The sequence below is a fragment of the Bos javanicus genome, chromosome 6, assembly GCF_032452875.1.
Source record: "Bos javanicus breed banteng chromosome 6, ARS-OSU_banteng_1.0, whole genome shotgun sequence".
NCBI lineage: Eukaryota > Metazoa > Chordata > Mammalia > Artiodactyla > Bovidae > Bos > Bos javanicus.
In genome coordinates, this window is record NC_083873.1 from 98,350,434 (window position 1) to 98,374,019 (window position 23,586).

General features: G+C 41.3%; 1 protein-coding gene across 1 annotated transcript in view; it reads right to left on the minus strand.

Moving 5' to 3' along the window:
- Positions 1–23,586, minus strand: part of HPSE (heparanase) — a 50,639-nt gene that overhangs the window by 8,424 nt on the left and 18,629 nt on the right. The window contains exons 2-9 of the mRNA XM_061420665.1: positions 20,310–20,455; positions 17,675–17,800; positions 8,356–8,529; positions 5,849–6,017; positions 5,345–5,392; positions 4,706–4,799; positions 4,163–4,269; positions 2,509–2,623 (exon numbers count right to left, since the gene is read on the minus strand). Of these exons, the coding sequence (XP_061276649.1) occupies positions 2,509–2,623; positions 4,163–4,269; positions 4,706–4,799; positions 5,345–5,392; positions 5,849–6,017; positions 8,356–8,529; positions 17,675–17,800; positions 20,310–20,455 (979 nt within the window). The remainder of the gene's footprint in view (positions 1–2,508; positions 2,624–4,162; positions 4,270–4,705; positions 4,800–5,344; positions 5,393–5,848; positions 6,018–8,355; positions 8,530–17,674; positions 17,801–20,309; positions 20,456–23,586) is intronic.

Consider the following 23,586-nt stretch of genomic DNA (forward strand, 5'->3'; position numbering starts at 1 on the left):
AGGATTATGGATTAAACAAGATTAGGGCTTCATATATTTTTCCCTTTACTTTGAAATTTTTCATAGTAAGAAAGTTATTTTTTAATTCACTAGATATATATACGTCAACCCTTCCTCCCAGGTCTCCCACATTGCAGGCAGATTCTTTACCAGCTGAGCCATAGGGAAGCTCTTGAACTGAGATAAAGCAGACTTAATAGGCAAACAGCTTTTGTTTCTCTGCTTAAGATTTTACACTGGAGACTTAAGATTTTACAGAGAAGAATCAATTAAATGCTTTCACAAGAGACATAACTTTAGCATGGTTCTATGAGGGGAGGTGGGTGGGTGGATAGAAAGCAAGCAGGTTCAGAGCCAGGACTTGTATAGCATTCTTTAGAATAACAACAGGACAGTGTGACCTCCAGCAAATCCCACAAGTATCCCTTAATTTGAACATCCCCGTGTGAAAAATGAAAAAGCAAATCCACCCTGAATATTCATTGGAAGGACTGATGCCGAAGCTGAAACTTCAGTACTTTGGCCACCTGATGCAAAAAGAAAAGATCCTGATGCTGGGGAAGATTGAAGGCAGGAGGAAAAAGGGACGACAGAGGATGAGATGGTTGGATGGCATCACCGACTCAATGGACATGAGTTTGAGCAAACTCCAGGAGATGGTGAAGGATAGGGAGGCCTGGCGTGCTGCAGTTCACGGGGTCACAAAGAACAGAAAATAACCTAGCGACTGAACAACAACATTTGAAAAATGGGGAGTACAGCCTGGCGTCTTGTGATGACCTAGAGGGGTGGGATGGGAGGAGAGAGGGAGGCTCAAAAGAGAGTGGATATATATATGCTAAATCACTTCAGTCGTGAACGACTCTGTGCAACCCCAGAGACGGCAGCCCACCAGGCTCCCCCATCCCTGGGATTCTCCAAGCAAGAACACTGGGGTGGGTTGCCATTTCTTTCTCCAATGCATGAAAGTGAAAAGTGAAAGTGAAGTCACTCAGTTGTGTCTGACTCTTAGCAACTTAGGACTCCTCCGCCTATGGGATTTTCCTGGCAAAAGTACTGGAGTGGGCTGCCATTGCCTTCTCCTGGATATATATACACACACATATATAAAATTATGATTTATTTGCATTGTTGTACAGCAGAAACCAGCACATTATTAAGAAATTATCCTCTAATTAAACAATTAATACATAGAAAAATGAATCTAAGACACCTGTGTTGCCATCTTCCAGGACTGTTATGCAAATTGAATAAGAAAACAGACATGTACAATAGGTTTAAGGCTGATTCCCTAGGATCCTGCAGATGTCAATGGTACCATTTACTCTTTCAAGTTTTTCTAGCTGACTTGTAAACCTTGAGGAAGAAATATATTTAGCATATATACAAAGAATTCTGAAGTCAAAAGTTTGTGTTTGAAGCTTTAGATAACATTATAAATAGCTGGCATTATTTATAAAGAGTGACAGGGTAAGGTAGCTAATTTCTAGATATTGTACTTAGAGCACATTATGAAGAAATTATTTACTTCTCTTCCTTGTTTAAGGTCCATTTAAGAAATGGCCAGTAGTAGATTTTGGATATTTGTTCAATGAAATGATCATACTTGGTTTAACTCATATTATAAATGACTTGGGGAAGAGATTCCATTTTGTAGAAAGACATTTTGCTAAAAATTTTATTATGAACAGTGTGCTCCATGAGCTTGGACCACTATAGATTAAAAGCAATTTTAGGGGGATATCTGTAAACCACAAAAGCCTAGCTTATATTTGTCATGTGCTTTTTGCAGACCTTCTTAGCTTTCCTACCGTGTTCAAATAATTCCCGTAGGAATTATTCTTAGAAAACAGATATTCTCAAATGCTATTTTAGACAACAAAAATCAAGGTCATACTTCTCAGAGCTATATCTATGCTATTAATATGCGTATCTTCAAGGTGGTTTTTATTTGAAAGGCTACAGTCCCTAATTTAGCACCAGATGTCGTTGGAGATAGGGTGCAAATGAGACTTTATTCATAAATATCTTGAAGATTATTAACAAAATAGCCAATCTTAGGGTGATATTTTTGAACAAATACATGGTACTAGCTTATCTAAAAGTTAAATAAATGATGATTTCATGACATAAAAAATGTTTTGAAACCTTGGATACTAATGGCAATTTCAACTTTGGTTTACTTTGAAAAATAGTTGATTCAAGTTTGTTATCATGTAAAATTGAAGTCATAAAATTTCAAATTACCCCTCTCTTTAAAAAAAATCTCATGCCATGGCCCCAATGATTCACGTTGAAATCATTATTTCTGGGTCTCAATTTCTTGAGACACAAAAATGTTACAATGGATTTCTTCTAAGATTTCTTCCAGTCCACCTTTCCATGGTTTGGCTACTTACTAAGAGCACTGAATTTAGTGAAAGAATTGATTCCTCATAAAAGCTTAAAATGAGAGACCTCAGTAGACTTTAAATGACTCACAATAATAGGAAAATAATGGTCACTTACAGGCAAAGGTTCAAAATTTCCATCCACTAGGTGGTAGTTCCCGGCTCCAAACAACACTTGCCTCATCACCACTTCTATGCCCATCCTGGCCGACAGGCCCAATTTATCCAGCCACCTGGAACAGAGTGAGGCCAAGCTTTCTTCAGATTTGGAAAACAAAATAACTCAATTTTACCTCTACACTATTCTGATTTATTCCTCTGTGTGGGAAGAGTTGACAGAAAACCAGAAAAGTGGTATTAGTCATGAATAAGACATTCCGATGAAGTAGAGACTATCCTTTTCTTCATGTGCTCTCACACTTCTGCATGATAACAAATTCTTGAAGACTATTAATATACCATAGGAGCCCCTATCAGGGTAGGACAACGTCTTACAAAGCCATAGATGCCCACAACTATAGACAATTAGACAACATGGACAATTGTTCTCCATCCTGTTGGATCCATGCTCATCCTCCCACCCACCACCTCTCCACCTCCATCCCCATGTTGAGGATGAAGTAAAGGTTGCTGGTGGTCAGTGAAATGCAAAATAATAAGCTTCTATGGACACCTCTTTCCTCCATCTTTTTTTTTTTTTTTTAATGTGGACCATTTTAAAAGTCATTATTGAATTTGTTACAGTATTGCTTCTGTTTTACATTTTGGTTTTTCTTTTTTTTTAATTTAATTTAATTTTAATTTATTTTAATTGGAGGCTAATTACTTTACAATATTGTAGTGGTTTTTGCCATACATTGACATGAATCAGCCATGGGTGTACATGTGTTCCCCATCCTGAACCCCCCTCCCACCTCCCTCCCTATCCCATCCTTCTGGGTCATCCCAGTGCACCAGCCCTGAGCACCCTGTCTCATGCATCGAACCTGGACTGGCGATTGGTTTTTGATCTAGAGACATGTGGTCCCTAACCAGTTGATTGAACCCACACCCCCTGCATTGGAAGGCAAAGTCCTAGCCACAGGAGCACCAGGGAACTCCCCTCCATCTTTATTTAGTGGCAAAACAAACACCTCCACTCTTTTCTCTATTCCTCATGCCCCTACATAAGGATAAATATGGATAAAGATGTGTGCTTTATTCAGGGCTTCTAAGAATGAGGGTAGAAGAGGAAAGAGAATAAAGTTCAGTGAGGATACAGAACGTTAGGTTAAGAGCGTTAACCGAGTAATAGAATGTAAGTAAACAAGTTGGTTTTCAAGCAATCAAGTTTGTGGAGGTTGGAGAAGGCAGTGATTTAGTAAATCTTTAAATTCATTGGCAGCCCCTCGGGTGTGACCTCCTACTTCCAGGCTCTAAACAGTCTTGAGAATCTATGAATAGAGCTATAGGTACTCAGTATCCTTCTCAGGGTCAAGGCTCTTGATACACTCTTTTACCATGTACTTCTTTAGAGAAAGGAATGCTTCACATAGTTATGGGCCATAATTAAGGAACAAAACTTCTAAAGCAGTTCATTCATACAATGATTAATCTGGGCCATGCATTAAAGATGTCCAACTAATTTAGTAAATCATTTTGTTGCAAAATCTGGCATGAATTTTGGAGTTCAGCCATAGAAACGGTCCTTGATTTTTGGCCGATGAGTTATTTCAGCTGAATAGAACAGAAGAGTACTATGTGGTCCCTGAGACAAGTGCAGGCTCACTCACATAAAGCCAGCAGCAAAGGTGTTGGACAGGAAGGGCGCTCCACCCCCAAACGCAGAGCTGGTCTCTCCTAACCAAACCTTCTTGAGGGGTCTGATCTTCTCAACAATCTATGGAACAGAAAAGTCTCCTTTGTAATTGCAAGCAAGAGGACCAAATACGATGCTAAAGATTACTCCACATTCAAAACCTTGCATTCCCGAGACCCATCATCCAATACAGTTACAAAATATGTTCACAGTCATTTAGGTTTGGGGCAATTAACATTTATTGGAATACTAGGTGTGGAAGGAATGCAAATAACCCCATTCTTACAGACTACAAGAGTTTATTCTACCGAACGGCTGTGGGAAGTATTTTTAATTTTGAATCAATATACATGGGTAAGACCCAAGAGGAAGGAACTGAAGGTAAATAAGACCTAGTGCCTGTTCTCTAAAACTGGAAAAACATGTAAACTTATACACCCACAGAATTTAGGACTAGCTAGACTACAAAGTACTTTGGTTTTACATTAAAAAGAGAGGAGAAAAAAAAGACTATTACCCGGAGAGTTTTTTGCACAGATGAAATAAAAGTGTCCAGTATATCAGGGTTTAGGAAATCTTCTTTGGTAGCAATTCTCCCATTCACATAGTAGCTGAATTATTCAGAAAATATTCAGGAAGAAACACCAAACTTTACTTTCTGCTTTTAAGTTAACTAGCAACCTTTGTCCTCCTTTCTACTTCTTCCCACCCTTGTGCTATTTAAAAAAAAAAAAAAAAAAAAAGGCAGAGGTTCTACTAAGGAGAGAATAAGATGGGAGGAGACCAGTTACTCTGTCTTGAGAAAACATAGTCACAAGTGTAGGTATTGTGGGTTATCCATTCATTGGCAAGTATATTCATTTTAGCCACTTATCTGTTCCACGACTTAAATGAAAGTGTGCTTTGATCTTGTAGAAACCACCATGTTACTTAAAATTAGTTAAAATCTTTGCTTTATTAATATTAAAATCCTAGTACAATGCTGCTTTAGACACTATAAAGTCAATTAGCACTTAATGAAAACATTGTTTTGAAAACTAGGTCATAAGTAGTCTACGGCCATACCACTCTGAACGCGCCCGATCTCGTCTGAAAACTAGGTCATAAGTAAAGCTAGCTGTACTTTCTTAGTATTAACAGTAGGAGACATACTTACTGATGCCATGTAACTGAATCAATCACTTCTCCCCCAGCCTTTAGGAAACTAGAAAAAAAAATCTATTGTATTATCACTTAATCCTTATATGGATAATATATGCACACAATATATGCACACAAGTTATTTTCCCTAGAAATGGGCTGGTTACTACTTTAGGATAAAGCAACACGAACTTCCTAATTCTAATACAAATTTTTAATCACAGGTGCCATTTGCCCCCAAATCTTTGATATTTTGAGCCAGTCAGTGTTTGCTCTTTTGGTAAACCATCTAGTCAGGCAACAAATTGGCTTAACTTATTTATTGGCTGTACCATGTGGCACGTAGAACTTTCCTGGCCAGGGACCTAACCCGGGCCCCGCTGAAATGGAAGCACAGAATCTTAACCACTGGACCACCAGGGAAGTCCAAAGATTATTTAATAACAGGTGGTTTATTGAGGATCCTTCACCAAAGAAAAATATTTTTAAGAAAAATGGTTCTGCTTCCTCTAGCTCTTACCTCTTCAGCATCTTAACAGTGTTTCTTCTAGGCTGGCCAATATCAGGACCATAGAGTTTTGCATTTTTGAAAGCAGATTTTCCTAGAAGTTTACGAAACTCAATAAAATCTTCTCCTAACTGCCGTCCATTGATGAAAATACCAGCCTTCCTCTGGAAACTGTTAGGTTCTGAAAGAGCAATTCTCAAAATAAATGCTCACCTAGAATTTTTTTCTATTTAGAAGCCAACGTAAAAACAACAGAGTATTTTTCACATTACAAAAACTTAGAATCCAAAGTCAAGAAAGGTAAAATACCTAGTTATAAAGAAGATATTACAAGAAAACAGAAATTTAAGTTATATAACTGAAGTATGAGGGGATAATAAAACAGTTGGAAATTAATGATGGGTATATTAAGCCAATGGATATTCAGGAAATAGTCTGTATCCAGTATTTAATAGCCTAATTTACTTTTAAAAAGATTGTGCTAGGAGAAGGCATTTAAAAACCCATTTCTACAAGGTAATTAAAAGTCTTATTGAGCTTATATTGTTTATCTGTGAAATGCCAAACGCATGTGTCATCTTCACTAATTAGAATTTTTTGAAGCTCCATATTGCCTCCATAATGTCAAAAGTTATCTTAATAGCAGATAAAAATTAAGATAAATTCTTTAAAAAAGTCTTATTGAGAATTATAAGGGAAAATTATATATGAAGTGAATCTGGAAGTAACAAAACTGAAGAGATGGGAGGAAGGCACGGGAAATGTCTAATCTACTTCCCAAATTACTTTACTCTTCTCCTTTACCCTGAAAACCAGACCTTCTCTTTGCAAAATGGAGCCCAAGGAAGAGGGACACGTGATGACATAACTGTTTTATCTTGCCCTGAAGAGCAGAAGGACTTGGGGATGGGTAGGGTAGAAAAGTTGGGAGGCAGGGATGTACAGAGACAGGTAAGGATGGTTCACGTAGTTGCTGCAGGAAGCCTGGATATGGTTGCCTCTATCCTTCCATTCTGCTTCAGTGCTTCACCTTATTAGTTATCCTTAGCCACCGAGCCCTAAAATCTGTGGCTAGACTTTATCATAACACATGCCACTATAGATATGTATCACTTCTTTGCTTGCTTTCTGGTAGGTCTGGCTCCTTACCTCCAGAACAGAAGTCTCAAGAGAGCAATGACCTCATTCTAGAGCCAGATGGCCTGGGTTCAAATCCTAACTCCTCTAAGATTTCTCTAATTCATAATTGCCTAGCATTATAAGTAAAGAATCTGCCTACAATGTAGGAGACAGGAGACATGGGTTCAATCCCCGGGTTGAGAAGATCCCCTTGAGGTGGAAATGGCAACCCACTCCAGTATTCTTGCCTGAAGAATCCCATGGACAGAGGAGCCTGGTGGGCTACAGTCCATGGGGTCACAAAGAATTGGATATGATTGAGCAACTAAGCACAGATGTACGCACACAGCTATATATTTAGTTAATGTTTTTTGTGCCTCTTTGGTCATCTATGAAATGAAGGTCAAAACTGTATTCACCATCTCACTTTCCATTTTCTGTTCAGTTCCATTAGCTGATGTATAGACAAAGCACTGCAAATGCTTCAGTGAATGTGGCTAATTAGCACTTTGAAAGTGAAAGCGTCAGTCATTCAGTTGTGTCTGACTCTTTGCAACCCAATGGATTGTACTCACCAAGCTCCTCTGTCCATGGAATTCTCCAGGCAAGTATATTAGAGTGAGTTGCTATTTCCTTCTCCAGAGGATCTTCCCCACCCAGATATTGAATCCGGGCCTCCTGCATTGCAGGCAGAATTCTTTACCATCTTAGCCACCAGAGAAGACCCACTTTAATTAGAATTTATAAGTTCCTTGTAAAAAAAGAATGAAGAAGGAGACACTCAAGAGCTTGACCCAGAGGGAACTCTGTCCTGGAACTTCTAGCTTGAACCTAAGATGAATATCAGGATGGGGTTGCCGAGATTAAATAACAAGAGGAGAACAGAGGAAGGGATGGAAAGGTAGAAGCAAACTGCTTGAGTCCAACCTGCCAAGCCACCTGCCAAGTGACCCTAAAGATGTCAAAGGAATCAGGGAGCTGTGCGTGCGTGCTAAGTTTCTTCAATCGTGTCCAACTCTTTGTGACCCCATGGACTGTAGCCTGCCAGGCTGCTCTGTGCATGGGATTCTCCAGGCAAGAATACTGGAGTGGGTTGTCATTTCCTCCTCTAGGGGATATTCCCAACCCAGGGATTGAACCCTCATCTCTTACAATCTCTTGCTCCCTCAGGCAAGGGATCTGTGGAAGTGCTCAAATGTAAACTGGGATGAGCAATAACATCTGGGCTATGTAAGGAGTTTTCTGCCACAATTCCAAACTTACACCATTGAGCATTTATACAAATACTCCAAGACAAAAGTCATACTTACTATTATTAAAAAGGTCATAAATAGGAACAAATAATGCCAAAGGGGAATCTCCTTATTATTGAAATGTTTCTGGAGGTGGGAGGCACTTACCGTTGCCTAGTTCCCAAGAAATGTTATAATTCTTGGAAGAGCAGTAGTCCAGGAGTAACTGAGCATTGGAGCTGTCCCAGTGCATATCTGTGGTTCGTAGTAATGCATTTAGACCAAAGATCAAGTTCAGTCCTGAGCAACTGGCAAAAGTGTACAGCATATCCACTGAGTGTTCTAAAAGAAAAATGTTGCCATTTCATGGTTAGGTCGGCAGCTGAAATGTCAAAGTGATGAAGGCTTCCAGATTTGCTCCTCGTAATGAATTACTATTTCTGTATTAAATGGAAGGAATTCTAGTCCTAATGAGTGCTTATAATTATGAATAAGAGTCCAAAAAAATTGGACTAAAAAAAAAAGCCAATGTGACTTTGTTTGTTTTAGCTGCTGAATCAAGTCTATGGAAGGTACCAGAGGCTTTGGTCTGACACTTGGGTTTCGCTCAAGTGACCTCAGGTGAACTGGGAAAACTCAGTGCTCAGCACGCACAGGCCAGACTTTTCATTAGTCAGCACAAGTCCCAGTCCTCATAACCTAAAAATCTCCACTCACAAACTCAGGCACAAAATAACTTGGTAATTTTGATTAGCTTTTTAAAACATTATTTGAAAAAATCATGTATATAATGTATTAATCCAAAAGACTAACAAATGGAATTTTACATTTAAAAAACTGGTTTAGGGCTCTAGGGACGTGGTTTCCAAACTCAGTGCCAAGGTAGCCTTTCATCGTTGTTCAGTCGCTAAGTTGTGTCTGACTCTTTGTGACCCCATGAAGTGCAGCGTGCCAAGCTCATCTGTCCTCCACTGTCTCCTGGAGTTTGCACAGATTCATGTCCATTGAGTCAGTGATACTCTCTAACCACCTCAGCCTCTGTTGTCCACTTTTCCTTTGGCCTTAAGGCACCCTGAGGAGTGAATTTACCGGGACAGTTTAGAAGATAAATATACAGGACATCTGACATTAGTTAAATTTGAACTTCAGATAAATAATAAATAGTTTTTAGTGTATGTCAGAAAGCTGAGTGCCAAAGAATTGATGCTTTTGAACTATGGTGTTGGAGAAGACTCTTGAAAGTCCCTTGGACTGCAAGGAGATCCAACCAGTCCATTCTGAAGGAGATCAGCTCTGGGATTTCTTTGGAGGGAATGATGCTGAAGCTGAAACTCCAGTACTTTGGCCACCTCATGCGAAGAGTTGACTCATTGGAAAAGAGTCTGATGCTGGGAGGGATTGGGGGCAGGAGGAGAAGGGGATGACAGAGGATGAGATGGCTGGATGGCATCACTGACTCGATGGATGTGAGTCTGAGTGAACTCCGGGAGTTGGTGATGGACAGGGAGGCCTGGTGTGCTGCGATTCATGGGGTCGCAAAGAGTCAGACACGACTGAGCAACTGAACTGAACTGAACTAACTGAAATACAATATTTGAGAAAAACCTGCAGTAAAGAAATGATTGTTTATTTGAAATTAAAATTTAACCAGGCAACTTGACTTACAAGGGTACTGCAGGATCTTTTAAATTTGCAAGGGAACACATCAACATCTGTTGGACATGATGAAAACTATTACTATTAGGTTGTTCGGACCTAACAGTTTAATTGAAAACTCTTAGGCATTTCTTTTGGGCTAGATGTGATGCGAAAAAAAAATTACGGAGTCACTAAGGGATTTTTAAAGCTTTGGAACTTTTGAACTCAGTTTTTTAACCATTAGCTAGCCTCTAACCTCTGAGAGTGGCAACCGTGTATTTATTTACTTATTTGTTTTTATTTTTGGCTGTGCTGGGTCTTTGTTGCTGCGTGGGCTGTTCTCTAGTGGGGGACAGTGGTGGCTACTCTCTAGCTGTGGTGAACTGGCTTCTCGCTGCGGTACCTTCTCTTGTGTGGAGCTCGGGCTGTAGAGAACTGACTCAGTAGCTGGTGTACATGGATTTAGTTGCCCTGTGGCATGTGGAATCTTCCCAGACCAGGGATTGAATTCCACATCTCTCACCTTGGCAGGCAGATTCTTTATCATTAATCCACCAGGGAAGCCTGGCAACAATTTTTGAGTGTCATCTTTACATCAATTAGTATCTGCAAAAATCTGGTGATCTTCATGTATATTTAGAGTTATCTATTAAACAGAAATTCACTCCTTTAGTTCATTTTCCTTTTTTTAAATTTCTATCTTTTCTGGCCATGTCCTGTGGGTTCCCTGACTAGGGATTGAACCTATACCCCTATATTGGGAGCTTGGACTCTTAACTACTGGACTACCAGGGAAGTCCCTCCCCTAGTTTTAAAAAAATCTGTATCTGGCAAATTTACCCCCTTTCTCCTTAAAAGAGGTTTTGTCTTGGTTTTGTTTCTGAGTCTTCAGCCTGAACTACTTGGGTTTCCATAGCAGTGAAATCATAGATTTAATACTGCCCATAATAGCTGAGGAGCGGTAATGACACTAGCAAGCTATTTTTGGTGTTTTGATATTTGCTCTGTCACCCACTTCCACAAAACTACTGCCTACCATCAAGGACTTACAGACATCGGGGGCTGAAAAGCTCTCTGAGTCTTGCAGCTTTTTCCTGGGCTCTTAGGGCTGCAGTGGAGGACAGCGTGGGCCTTTATGGCCTTTATGGAGTCCTCCTCAAGTGTGGCAACATCAATGAGCTTCTTAGATACTTATTCCTACAATGAGTTGGTGCCCATCCTCATTTTTCTATGAGGAAACTGACACCCAAAGAAATAAAGAGCTTTGCCCAATATCACAGAGCTATTTGGTGACAGTGCCATATTACTAGAGCCTGTTATAAAGGCCCTCTGACTGGCATGGTCACAGCTGTATTCTACACATCTATAGCAAATCAAGTTGAGAACATGTCCTCAATCAAGAATCAGATATCTGAGTTTCGGCCTTACCCTCCCACTTACAGACTGAATCATTAGCGATGACACTTCATCCTGCATGAGCCTCAGGTACTGATCTACAGACCTGGAACTAGTACCATCATCCATCTGCCTCACGGAACCAAGTTGAAATAGCACATGGGAAAACCCTTTGTAAACCACAGAAAACTCTTATAGATGTAAAGCACTGTTATTGCCTAGAACCACAACAAAGCTTATAGCATTTTCAAGAAACCTAGAATGTTTACATTTTCGAGGATTTATTCAGTTCATACCTTACTCTTCCTCTATCTCCTCATTATTCCAAATACACTTGAAGTAGCTTCAAATTGTATAGCAGTAACATCTCCTAGGATAAAGGCTGTATCTTACAGAGTTCAAATCCACTCTTGACCAATAAAACTGCAGGACTTCTCTGCTGGTCCATCGGTTAAGAATCTGCCTGCCAATGCAGGAGACATAGGTTCAACCCCTGGTCAGGCAAGATCCCACACTTTTGAGTACACTTTTGAGTACACTATTGAGTCTGTACTCTAGAGCCTGTGAGCCTAGACTACCGAGCCCCTATGTCACAAGAGCTGTAGCCCTCGTACCTAGAGACTGTGCTCCCCAACAAGAGAAGCCTCTGCAATGAGAGGCCCTCGCACTGCAACTAGAGAAAGCCCCAGTAGAGTGACAAAGACACAGCGTAGCCAAAAAAAATTAAATAAAAAAACCCACTAAGTGGCAGGGTGGGGGTGGGGGTGGGAGGGTTGTGGGGGATGGGGTGAATTAAGAGATTGAAATTGACATATAGACACTATTGATACTTTGTATAACATAGATAACTAATGAGAAAATATTGTATAGCTCAGGGAACTTGTCACAGTGCTCTATGGTGACTTAGATGGGAAGGAAATCCAAAAAAGAAGGGATATATGTATACGCATAGCTGAGTCACTTTGCTGTACAGCAGAAACTAACACATTGCAAAGCAACTACACTTAAATAAAAATTAATTTAAAACATAAAATAAAACTCACCCAACCTATTCCTTCCTCAAAATAAGAATAAGAAAACTCATAGTTAATTATCCAATTTCCAGTCGTTATCCAGTCTCTTATCTCTCACTGTCTGAGAGGGTGGAAAACTCCCCAGGACCAAGATAATCTAAATGAACCATTAAACATAGGCACTGACTATTGTACCATTTCCATTTATGTAGGTGTGTCCAGCATCCAGTCTGGGAGTGGAACAATGAGGAAAGAAGGTGGAGAAGAAAGAGAGAAAAAAAATAGCTCATTAAATATGATTATTTTAATAAAGGAATCCTCCTTTCTGCAGTCACACCCAAAATCACACCTGTAACACTGCTTCCTTTTCCTGCCCAGACAGATTTACAATGTGAATTTATATTCTCATGACAAATGTTGTTGTCATCTTCTACTTAAGTGAAACACAGCATCCAATGTGTCCTGTAATTAGAAAACTTACTTAGAGCTTCTAGGACACCTGTTTCAAAGGGACAGGCCATTAACTAAGCAAAGAACAAAACAGACTTTTGCTACCTCTTCCATCATATGATACCACTCTCAGTTACTCAGAAATTACCAGCCTTGGCCATGGATGCAGAACCAGGTGTGGCAACATCTATGAGCTTCTTAGATACTTATTCCTGCAATGAGTTGGTGCCCAGACCAAATGCAGCAAATTTTCTATCTCTATGTTTCTAAGACATGCAGAATAAAATAGAAATTTTCAACTCAGAAGTCAAAATATTTCCAAACACAATTAACTGTCTGTAGTATTTGTCATACACTGTAGCATTGCCAACAGGGTGGCTGGGCTTATACTGACCCAGAAACACAGTTAGTGAAAGAAGGGCTTTCCCCTGGTGTAGAAACTAGGAAGGTCCAAGTTCCAGAGGCAGGGAAAAGATGTTGAAAACCTACCATCTTGGTTCTAAAAAGATCATGTGAGGCAGCAAACATTTTTAAGGAAAAATTTAAGGTAAATTGGAATATGTTTAAGATGATCAAGAAAAAATGTGTGGCTCTATATGCCTAATACCATGGCCTCTTCTCCTAGCAGGCCTATATCAGATGATTTATTACAAATGAGACCTTCCTGCTGTGGGCTTCTTGGATTTCTGTCATTCTTTTAATGGGATCTGAGAAAGCCCTGTTATGCCAAATTTTGTTCAACCATGGATCATATTATTTTTTTAATTTTTTAAAATATATTTTAATGTTTGGCCACACCATGTGGCAGATGGGATCTTGCTTTCCCAACCAGGGATCAAACCAATACTCCCTCCGTTGGGAGTACAGAATCTTAACTACTGGACTGCCAGGGAAGTCCCATAGATCATATCAGTAAAGGATTAGAGTATTTCCCCCACAGTCCTCTGCTTCAAAATGCAAAAAATAATTTAGAGGACTACATTTTCTATTAGCATATAACCTATTTTCTGATTTCTTACATGTTATTTTGCTCCTGTACCTTATACATTAAAAATATTTTTAAAAATTCATTGGATACACTGGAATTCAGATAGTTTATAGTAAAATCTTACAAAGAAATAATTTAATGTCAAAAATATACTCTTAGAAATGTTGACTAGCCCAATTTAACTTCAGTTCAGTTCAGTTCAGTCACTCAGTCGCGTCTGACTCTTTGTGACCCCATGAACCGCAGCACACCAGGCCTCCCTGTCCATTACCAATTTCCGGAGTCCACCTAAACCCATGTCCATTGAGTCAGTGATGCCATCCAACCATCTGACCCTCTGTCATCCCCTTCTCCTCCTGCCCTCAATCTTTCCCAGCATCAGGGTCTTTTCCAATGAGTCAGCTTTTCGCATCAGGTAGCCAAAGTATTGGAGTTTCAGCTTCAACATCAGTCCTTCCAATGAACACCCAGGACTGATCTCCTTTAGAATGGACTGGTTGGATCTCCTTGCAGTCCAAGGGACTCTCAAGAGTCTTCTTCAACACCACAGTTCAAAAGCATCAATTCTTTGGCACTCAGCTTTCTTTACAGTCCAACTTTCACATCCATACATGACCACTGGTGAAACCATAGCCTTGACTAGACGGACCTTTGTTGGCAAAGTAATGTCTCTGCTTTTGAATATGCTGTCTACGTTGGTCATAACTTTCCTTCCAAGGAGTGAGCGTCTTTTAATTTCATGGCTGCAGTCACCATCTGCAGTGATTTTGGAGCCCAGAAAAATAGAGTCAGCCACTGTTTCCACTGTTTCCCCATGAAGTGCCATGAAGTGATGGGACCGGATGCCATAATCTTAGTTTTCTGAATGTTGAGCTTTAAGCCAACTTTGTCACTCTCCTCTTTCACTTTCATCCAGAGGCTGATTAGTTCTTCTTCACTTTCTGCCATAAGGGTGGTGTCATCTGCATATCTGAGGTTACTGATATTTCTCCCAGCAATCTTGATTCCAGCTTGTGCTTCCTCCAGCCCAGCATTTCTCATGATGTACTCTGCATATAAGTTAAATAAGCAGGGTGACAATATACAGTCTTGATGTACTCCTTTTCCTATTTGGAACCAGTCTTCCTATTTGGAACCAGTTTTCCTATTTGGAACCAGTTCCATGTCCAGTTCTAACTGTTTCTTCCTGACCTGCATGCAGATTTCTCAAGAGGCAGGTCAGGTGGTCTGGTATTCCCATCTCTTTCAGAATTTTCCACAGTTTATTGTGATCCATACAGTCAAAGGCTTCGGCATAGTCAATAAAGAGAAATAGATGTTTTTCTGGAACTCTCTTGTTTTTTGATGATCCAGTGGATGTTGGCAATTTGATCTCTGGTTCCTCTGCCTTTTCTAAAACCGGCTTGAACATCTGGAAGTTCACCGTTCACGTATTGCTGAAGCCTGGCTTGGAGAATTTTGAGCATTACTTTACTAGCGTGTGAGATGAGTGCAATTGTGTGGTCGTTTGAGCATTCTTTGGCATTGCCTTTCTTTGGGATTGGAGTGAAAACTGACCTTTTCCAGTACTGTGGCCACTACTGAGTCTTTCAAATTTGCTGGCATATTGAGTGCAGCACTTTCACAGCATCATCTTTCAGGATTTGGAATAGCTCAACTGGAATTCCATCACCTCCACTCACTTTGTTTGTAGTGATGCTTTCTAAGACCCACTTGACTTCACATTCCAGGATGTCTGGCTCTAGGTCAGTGATCACACCATTGTGATTACCTTGGTTGTGAAGATCTTTTTTGTACAGTTCTTCTGTGTATTCTTGCCACCTCTTCCTAGTATCTTCTGCTTCTGTTAGGTCCCTACCATTTCTGTCCTTTATTGAGCCCATCTTTGCATGAAATGTTCCCTTGGTATCTCTGATTTTCTTGAAGAGATCTCTAGTCTTTCCCATTCTGTTGTTTTCCTCTATTTCTTTGCATTGATCACTGAGGAAGGCTTTCTTCTCTCCTTGCTATTCTTTGGAATTCTGCATTCAGATGCTTATATCTTTCCTTTTCTCCTTTGCTTTTCACTTCTCTTCTTTTCCCAGCTATTTGTAAGGCCTCCTCAGACAGCCATTTTACTTTTTTGCATTTCTTTTTCTTGGGGATGGTCTTGATTCCTGTCTCCTGTACAATGTCATGAACCTCATCCATAGTTCATCAGGTTCTCTGTATATCAGATCTAGTCCCTTAAATCTATTTCTCACTTCCACTATATAGTCATAAGGGATTTGATTTAGGTCATTCCTGAATGGTCTAGTGGTTTTCTCCACTTTCTTCAATTTAAGTCTGAATTTGGCAATAAGGTGTTCATGATCTGAGCCACAGTCAGCTCCCGGTCTTGTTTTTGCTGACTGCATAGAGTTTCTCTATCTTTGGCTGCAAAGAATATAATCAATCTGATTTCGGTGTCAACCATCTGGTGATGCCCATGTGTAGCATCTTCTCAAGATCATTTATTTTTCAGAAGTCAAAAGAAGATAGTTGTAGAGTATCTACACAGGACATTTTCTTAACTGAGATCTCGGGCAACATCATCCCTTAGCTGGGTATAAAGCATCAACTTTCAGATAAAAGTATATTTCACGTTCGATAAGGATTGCTTGTTTGTTTTAGAGACCTGCGTAACAACATCAGGTGGCAGAGTGGTAAAGAATCTGCCTGCCAGTATAGGAGATGCCAGAGACATGTGTTTGATTTCTGGGTTGGGAAGATGCCCTGGTTTAGGAATGACAACCTGCTCCAGTATGATTACCTGGAGAATTCCACAGATGGAGGAGCCTGGCAGGCTACAGTCCATGAGGATGCAAAGAGTCAGACACGACTGAGCACAGAGCACACCCACAGACACACGTGACAACATCATCCTGTTTAAACACTGGAAAACTGTTTCCACGAATGGAAATAAATTCCTGGCTAGCTGAGCTAGTCTTATGTTTTCAAAGCCATGCAGGAAAGAAAATGAGAACGCTGCCCTGCCAGGGATACACAGTTCATCACAGGGGCTGTTTTTGAGAGGGGAAACAGAATGGACAAAGAGGTGTGAATGATTTCACATTTCACTCTTCCCACTTTTGTATTTTACTTTTTCTCAAGAAATGTATTCATGTCTTCCTTGACTTCCTAATTCTTCAGAGCAGTTAAGGTTATTATTAGCTTGTGAATGAATGATTCTTTTTAAAAATTGTTGTTGTTTTACAATGTTGTGTTAATTTCTGATGTACAGCAAAGTGAATCAGCTGTATGTATCCATATACTCCCTCTTTCTTGAATTTCCTTCCCATTTAGGTCACTACAGAGCACTGAGTAGAGTTCCCTGAGCTATACAGTAGGTTCTCATTAGTTATCTATTTCAAAAAACAATATGTGTATGTGCATGCATGGTATATTGCTTTAGTCGCAACTCTTTAGTCGCGACGCTATGGTCTACAGCCCACCAGGATCCTCTGTCTATGGGATTCTCCAGGCAAGAGCACTGGAGTGGGTTGCCATGCTCTCCTCCAGGGGATCTTCCAGACCCAAGGATTGAACCTGAGTCTCTTATGTCTCCTGCATGGCAGACATGTTTTTTTTTTTACCACTAGCACCACCTGGGAAGCCTAGAAAAATGGTACAGATGATCTCATTTGCAAAGCAGAAACTGAGGTACAGATGTAGAGAACAAATGTATGGAGAGCAAGAGGGGAAAGCTGGGGGTGTGGTGGGATGAACTGAGAGATTGGGATTGATATATACACACTATCGATACTGTGGATAAAATAGACTGAATGACTCCCTGGCTAGTAGGCAAAGTCAGGTAAAGAAAACAGAAACTTGGGGTTCAAGATTGTCCACTAACTCTTGCTAACATTTGAGGATTATGCAGCTTTCCATGACTGCTATAGGGCCTCTTAAATTTTAGTCCAAGTTCAAGCCATCCAAACATTTCGGGGGCTGGGACACCAGCAGGGTGCCTTTCATTTCTTACTTGAGTAGGTACTGTTTGTGAACTTTTTCTGATACTGTTCTCTGAGCAGCACTTGCTCCTGGAAGGGCCATTCCAACCGCAGCTTCTCCTCCACATCAGAAGGGATGGATCCGGATTTGCAAATATCTGCAAATGAAATGAATAATTCAGAGAATCTACTTGTACAATGATAAGTTTGAAATCCCATATGCTTATTTACCTAGCTATATATGTGAACTAAAGCAGGATAGCTGAGTTTCTGGTTTTGGGGTCTAAGATCAGAGAAAGATGTATTCTGTTATACATGTCAAATTTGCTGCTTGACCAATCACCACCAAAAAAAAAAACCAAACAGCCAAAGGGCATGTTTCCTAAGAAACACCACACGTATACTGGACACAGATACACTGCACATAACTTCAAGTTATTTAGCAATTCAGGAGGCTTCTCCGAAACTTGAAATTACTAGAGAACCCCCCTGGAAGACAAAACATTGTTCAGTTCTCTTAAAATTCACTTTCAAAATACATAGCAATTTGCTTTGCATGGACTGTATCTGCTTTGTGGCAATCTCCTCTTGCCAAAATGGTAGGACAGGGAATGCTGACTTATATTACTTCATATCTGGTATCATCAAAGCTCCCGAGACCACAGCGTGTGTACTTGGACAAATCCACCCCATCCTGTCTGGCAGGACAGTACTTGTCATACTTCTTTATCACGAGGCAGCAGGGCTGCCAGGCTTGGGCTGCCAGGACTGGCTGGCCCCCCGTGACTTCCTTTCTCAGAAGCTTCAGTCTGACTTCCTGACAGTGGGTGCCTCATCCATCCTGTGTTCATAAAAAGGATGTTTCAGAAAGCGTTGGTCGCTCAGTCGGGTCTGACACTGTGACCCCATGGACTGTAGCCCACCAGGCTCCTTGGTCCAAGGAATTCTCCAGGCAAGAATACTGGAGTGGGTTGTTTAGTCGCTAAGTCATGTCCAACTCTTAGAGACTCCATGGACTGCAGCATGCCAGGCTTCCCTATCCTTCACCATCTCCCAGAGCTTGCTCAAACTCATGTCCATTGAGTCAGTGATTCCATCCAACCATTTCACCCTCTGTTGTCCCCTTCTCCTCCTCCCTTTAATCTTTATCCCTACCATAGTTTGGCCTCAGGCTGAACTACAGGGAAGGAACACAGCCCCAGCCATTGGCAGAAAATTGGATTCAAGATTTACTGAGCATGGCCCTGCCCATCAGATCAAGACCCAGTTTTCCCCACAGTCAGTCCTTCCCATCAAGAAGTTTCCATAAGACTCTTATCCTCATCCATCAGAGGGCAGACAGAATGAAAACTACTGGAGTGGGTAGCTATTCCCTTCTCCAGGGGATCTTCTTGACCCAGGGATCAAACCTGGGTCTCCTGCACTGCAGGCAGATTCTTTACAGTCTGAGGCACCAGGGAAGCCCCTCATAAAGGATGTTTCAGAAGCACTGGGATAATCCCAGTGATCCTGTCTCCCCACCAGGATGAAGAAAACTGATAAACGAAGGACAGTCTCCTATGTAAACTTATGAGAACTTCAAAACGCATATGACTGACTGGGGAGAAAGGGCCAGGTCTAAACATACTCCAATCTGTTATTCCAGGAAAACCCTCCTGGCTTTTGTTCATTTTTTCTAATTACTATTCTATCAACTTTGGCCCAGTTACTGATTAACAGTTCTAAACACTTCCTAACCACAAAAAAATGTAATATATAAAATAGCAAAATATTGTTCATTAATATATACATAGTACATTGTTGTAATTCAGATGTACATGGTAGTTTCAATAATTGTTAACATACTAATTTAACTTCCATTTGATGTCTGTATAGCACTTATGAAAGACACAGGGCAAATCCTTGTGGTGCCTTAGCATATTTCTCAGATGAAGCCCACAGACTCCTAATATTTAGAATCACAAGGAGGAGCTTGCTCAAGTTGTAATCTAAGGTTGGCACCCAGGAATTCAAATATTCAAACTCCCCCTGGGTGACTGTGTATAGTCAATAAAGTCTGAGAACCACTGCCCAACAAATCAAGCCTTAAAATCCATTCTTAGACACAGAGCACATCTCCACATCCCCTTATTACACCTTTCATCCACATTTTCTGGAATAAATGAGCTTCGATCAGTGCTGTCTTTTCAGCAGGGAATATTCTCTGTTTTGGTGCATTTCTCCCCACAGGTTCCTCTAGGCAGCTCTGCCCTTTAGCTACAATCTTTGTTCTGTTTACAGCACAATTAACTCTCCTAAGGGCTTCCCTGGTGGCTCAGATGGTAAAGAATTCTCCTGCAATGCTGCAGACCTGGGTTTGATCCCTGATCCCCTGGAGGGCTGCAGTCAATAGAGTCACAAAGAGTCCGACAAGACTGAGTGAGTAACACTAACTCTCTTAAAGCCATGTCCAGCACCTTCCCTGTGCCCCCCCATGTCTCACATTCCTGAGAACATCAAGAGGAGAAAACCTGCCCACTGCTTCCTCCTTTTGTGTAGGCATCCCCACAGTTCCACTGGGAGCCCTTCATCTCTTATCAATTGATGTGACAAACCGCTCTTCTCTGAGAATGCTCGTGACCGACTCAAGTGAATTCAAATAAATGGGTAATCTCTAAAAAACTTCACCCTGGTTGCTTTGAGATAGCCAGTAACTTCTCTCTTCAAAGGCTGGTTCCTTCTTGGGGTCAAAAATGAGAAAGTCTCCCTTGTTGCCACCAAATCTTAGGTATGCAGGAGCCAAACCTCTGGCCAAGGTACGAAGCTTTGAAGAACTGTTATGAAGACAAGCAAGAAATTAAAATTATTTTTTTTCCCCAAGACAATGACTTCTACACATTGACTCCCTTCTCTCTTGGTGGACCCATTTTCTAACATCTAGCTGCAAGGGCACTGGAGAGAGAAGTCATATCACTCTAACGGGGACATCGTCTCAACTGGAATCTTCCTAATTGCAAGGCTGCTCTTCTAGGCATCTGAAAGCAACTGGGAGTGCTGACTCAGCCAAGAGCTTATATTTCAACCTGACTAGCAGGATAGTGTTTAGTGCTTTCAGAGAGTTCTTAATCTTCTGTGACTGATGGAGGAAAAGACATAAGAGAGTGGAAACTACAGGAAAGATGACTCTGTGTTTCTTTGAAAAATATATTGTCCTCAAAAATTTCTGTTCCCAGAGAAGTTAATAAATGACTTACAAGTCCTTTTCCTCTCCCTCACCAACCTCCACCTCCACCCCAAGGAAAACTATCCTTTTCAGTATAAGTCAAATGACTTAGAATGGTGTAAGATTCTAATTCCTATCCACCAAGGACACTTCCTATTCAAGCAATTCTAAAGGCATACGTCATCAAGCCAAAAATCCTCCTGTTAGGTGCTCAGAATAGTACAGAATGTTATAGAACCTAATTCAAATGATTTATAATCCATTCTCTCAGAAAGATGAAGATGTCATGAATACTTAGTGAACAATACTAAGAAAACAGAAGACGCAGGTAACAGGAACAAGCTTCCATGTATTTCTGAAGCCTCACATATGGGATCCTGGCCACCATGCTCTCTGGAAAGCTCTTAAAACACATGGGCCTGATGTTGTGTGTTCACAAAATGGCCCAGTTAATTAGTTTATATGTGGGTTTGTTTCAAATTGGAAAATCATGCCAGAGAACTAATTGCCAATATTTCTTGACATCCTGTTCCCCCTTCCTACAGTTTAGCTTCATTTGGGTTCGTAGCAAAGTGGAAACGACTTTCTTCTGAATCCTTACTTGGTCCGAGCTAACATTCCCATTTGTTTTCAAGAGGTTCTGAGGATTTCCTGGCAGATGCCACCATTCCCTGAGTTCTCTGGTGCTGCTGGGGATTTCAATCAATTCCTCACTGATAACATCCCTGAACAAATTTCACTCTGTGCTTCATCTCCTTGTGCCAGGACCCACTGTAGGTTCAGGGACCCTCAAAAATACTTCAAGTTCTTTTAAGATGCTTAAGGTGTGGCTTGAGCCTAGAGACTGGGGGCAGGGAGGTGTGGGAGAGGATAGACTGGTGAGGCAGGCAGGACCATATCATGGATGGCTGGTGAGCTGCCATGTCCTGGAAGGAGTTCTGGTTTATAAGATGGCGGCCATGGGAGGATTTAAAGCAACGAAATGACTGCACCAGACTTTTGTTTTAGAAAAGAATCCCAGGCTGCAGTGTAAATCACTGAATAGAAGGACCAAGACTGTGGTCATGTTAATATTGAAAAAAAGTGATGGACTGAGGTCAGGTAACAAAAGTAGGGATGAAGCGAGGTGAATAAATTCAAGACACAAGTGGAGATAGAAATACTAGTGTGCATGCATGCTCAGTCATGTCTGACCCTGTAACCCCACAGACTATAGTCCACCAAGCTCCTCTGTCCATGGAATTTTCCCAGCAACAATACTGGAGTGGGTTGCCATTTCCTCCTCTGGGGGATCTTCCCCACCCAGGAATTGAAACTGCACCTCATGCATTGGCAGGCAGATTCTTTACCACTGAGCTACCTGGGAAACCCAGAAATACTAGCTTGAGTATTTAATGGAATGTTGGAGAAGAATCCAAGATTACTCCTGGGAAGCATCTTGGAAGATGGTAATATCATTTGATGAGATGAAAAATAAATAGGCATTAGACTGGAGACAGGGATGAAGGCAGGCATGGGGCTCAGTGTCGCAAGATACCAGTGGTGCACCAATAACCATTTCCATCAGGCCCCTGGCCATGTGTGTTTGGAGCTCAGAAGACACATAAAGTGGAGGTGAGTCCTCAGTCTAAAAGTCAGTGAATGCTTAGTGTGAACCACTAGTGTGGTTACCCTTTTGTGGTTGTTCACTCAGTCATGTCCAACTCTGCAACGTCATGGATTGCAGCATACCAGGCTTCTTTGTCCTTCACTATCTCTTGGAGTTTGTTCTAACTCAGGTCCATGAAGTCAGTGATTCCATCCAACCATTCATCCTCTGTCGTCCCCTTCTCCTCCTGCCTTCAATCTTTCCCAGCATCAGGGTCGTTTCCAATCAGTCACCTCTTTGCATCAGGTAGCCAAAGTTTTGGAGCTTCAGCTTCAGCATCAGTCCTTCCAATGAATATTCAGGACTAATTTCCTTTAGGATTGACTGGTTGGATCTCCTTGCAGTCCAAAGGACTCTGAAGAGTCTTTTCCAGCACCAAAAGCATCAGTTCTCCCGTGCTTATCTTTGGTGCTTTGGCTAGTGTGGTTCCACTAATGTGAACCATTGGTGTGAATTAGTGAACCCCTAGCCCACGGGTAGAGTTGCAGCCCTAAACCTGATACAAGGAACTTCTGCAAAGTCACTTCGGGCTGGCCCCGTCCCACTGCTTTTTGGCCAGGCACTGATACTGGTCCTTGATTTCCATTTTGGTTGTGTGTGGTGACAGAGGAAGTTCTTTTAGATTTGTGGGGCTGATGTCTGTAAGCAATTGAGATGGGAGAGCAATTGAAATGGCGCTCTCTGGGAAATGAAGGGAACACGAGTACCAGCAGGAGCTGTCGGGTCTCAAGGCAGGCGTCTGTGTACTGCCTGCCTCTGAAGTCGGAGCACCACAGCCTGGCTCCCGGAGGTGGTGGCTGTACCCCCTCAGGTCACTCTCAACCACATTACCCTGCCTTTGTTTTCTTCTGAGCATCCAGCAGTCTCTGAAATTAGCTTTCTATTGCATTTCCTTGGTTTAGTATCTATCCCACCCCCATCTCCAGCTAAGCTCTGTGAAAGGAGGGACTCTGTCTGGATCATCAGAATCTCCTCAGCGCCCAGATGAAACCTAGACAAGTACCTGGCACACAGCTGGTGCTTAATAAAGGTTTGTATTCTTGCCTGGGGAATCCCATAGACTGAGGAGCCTGGTGGGCTACAGCCATAGGGTT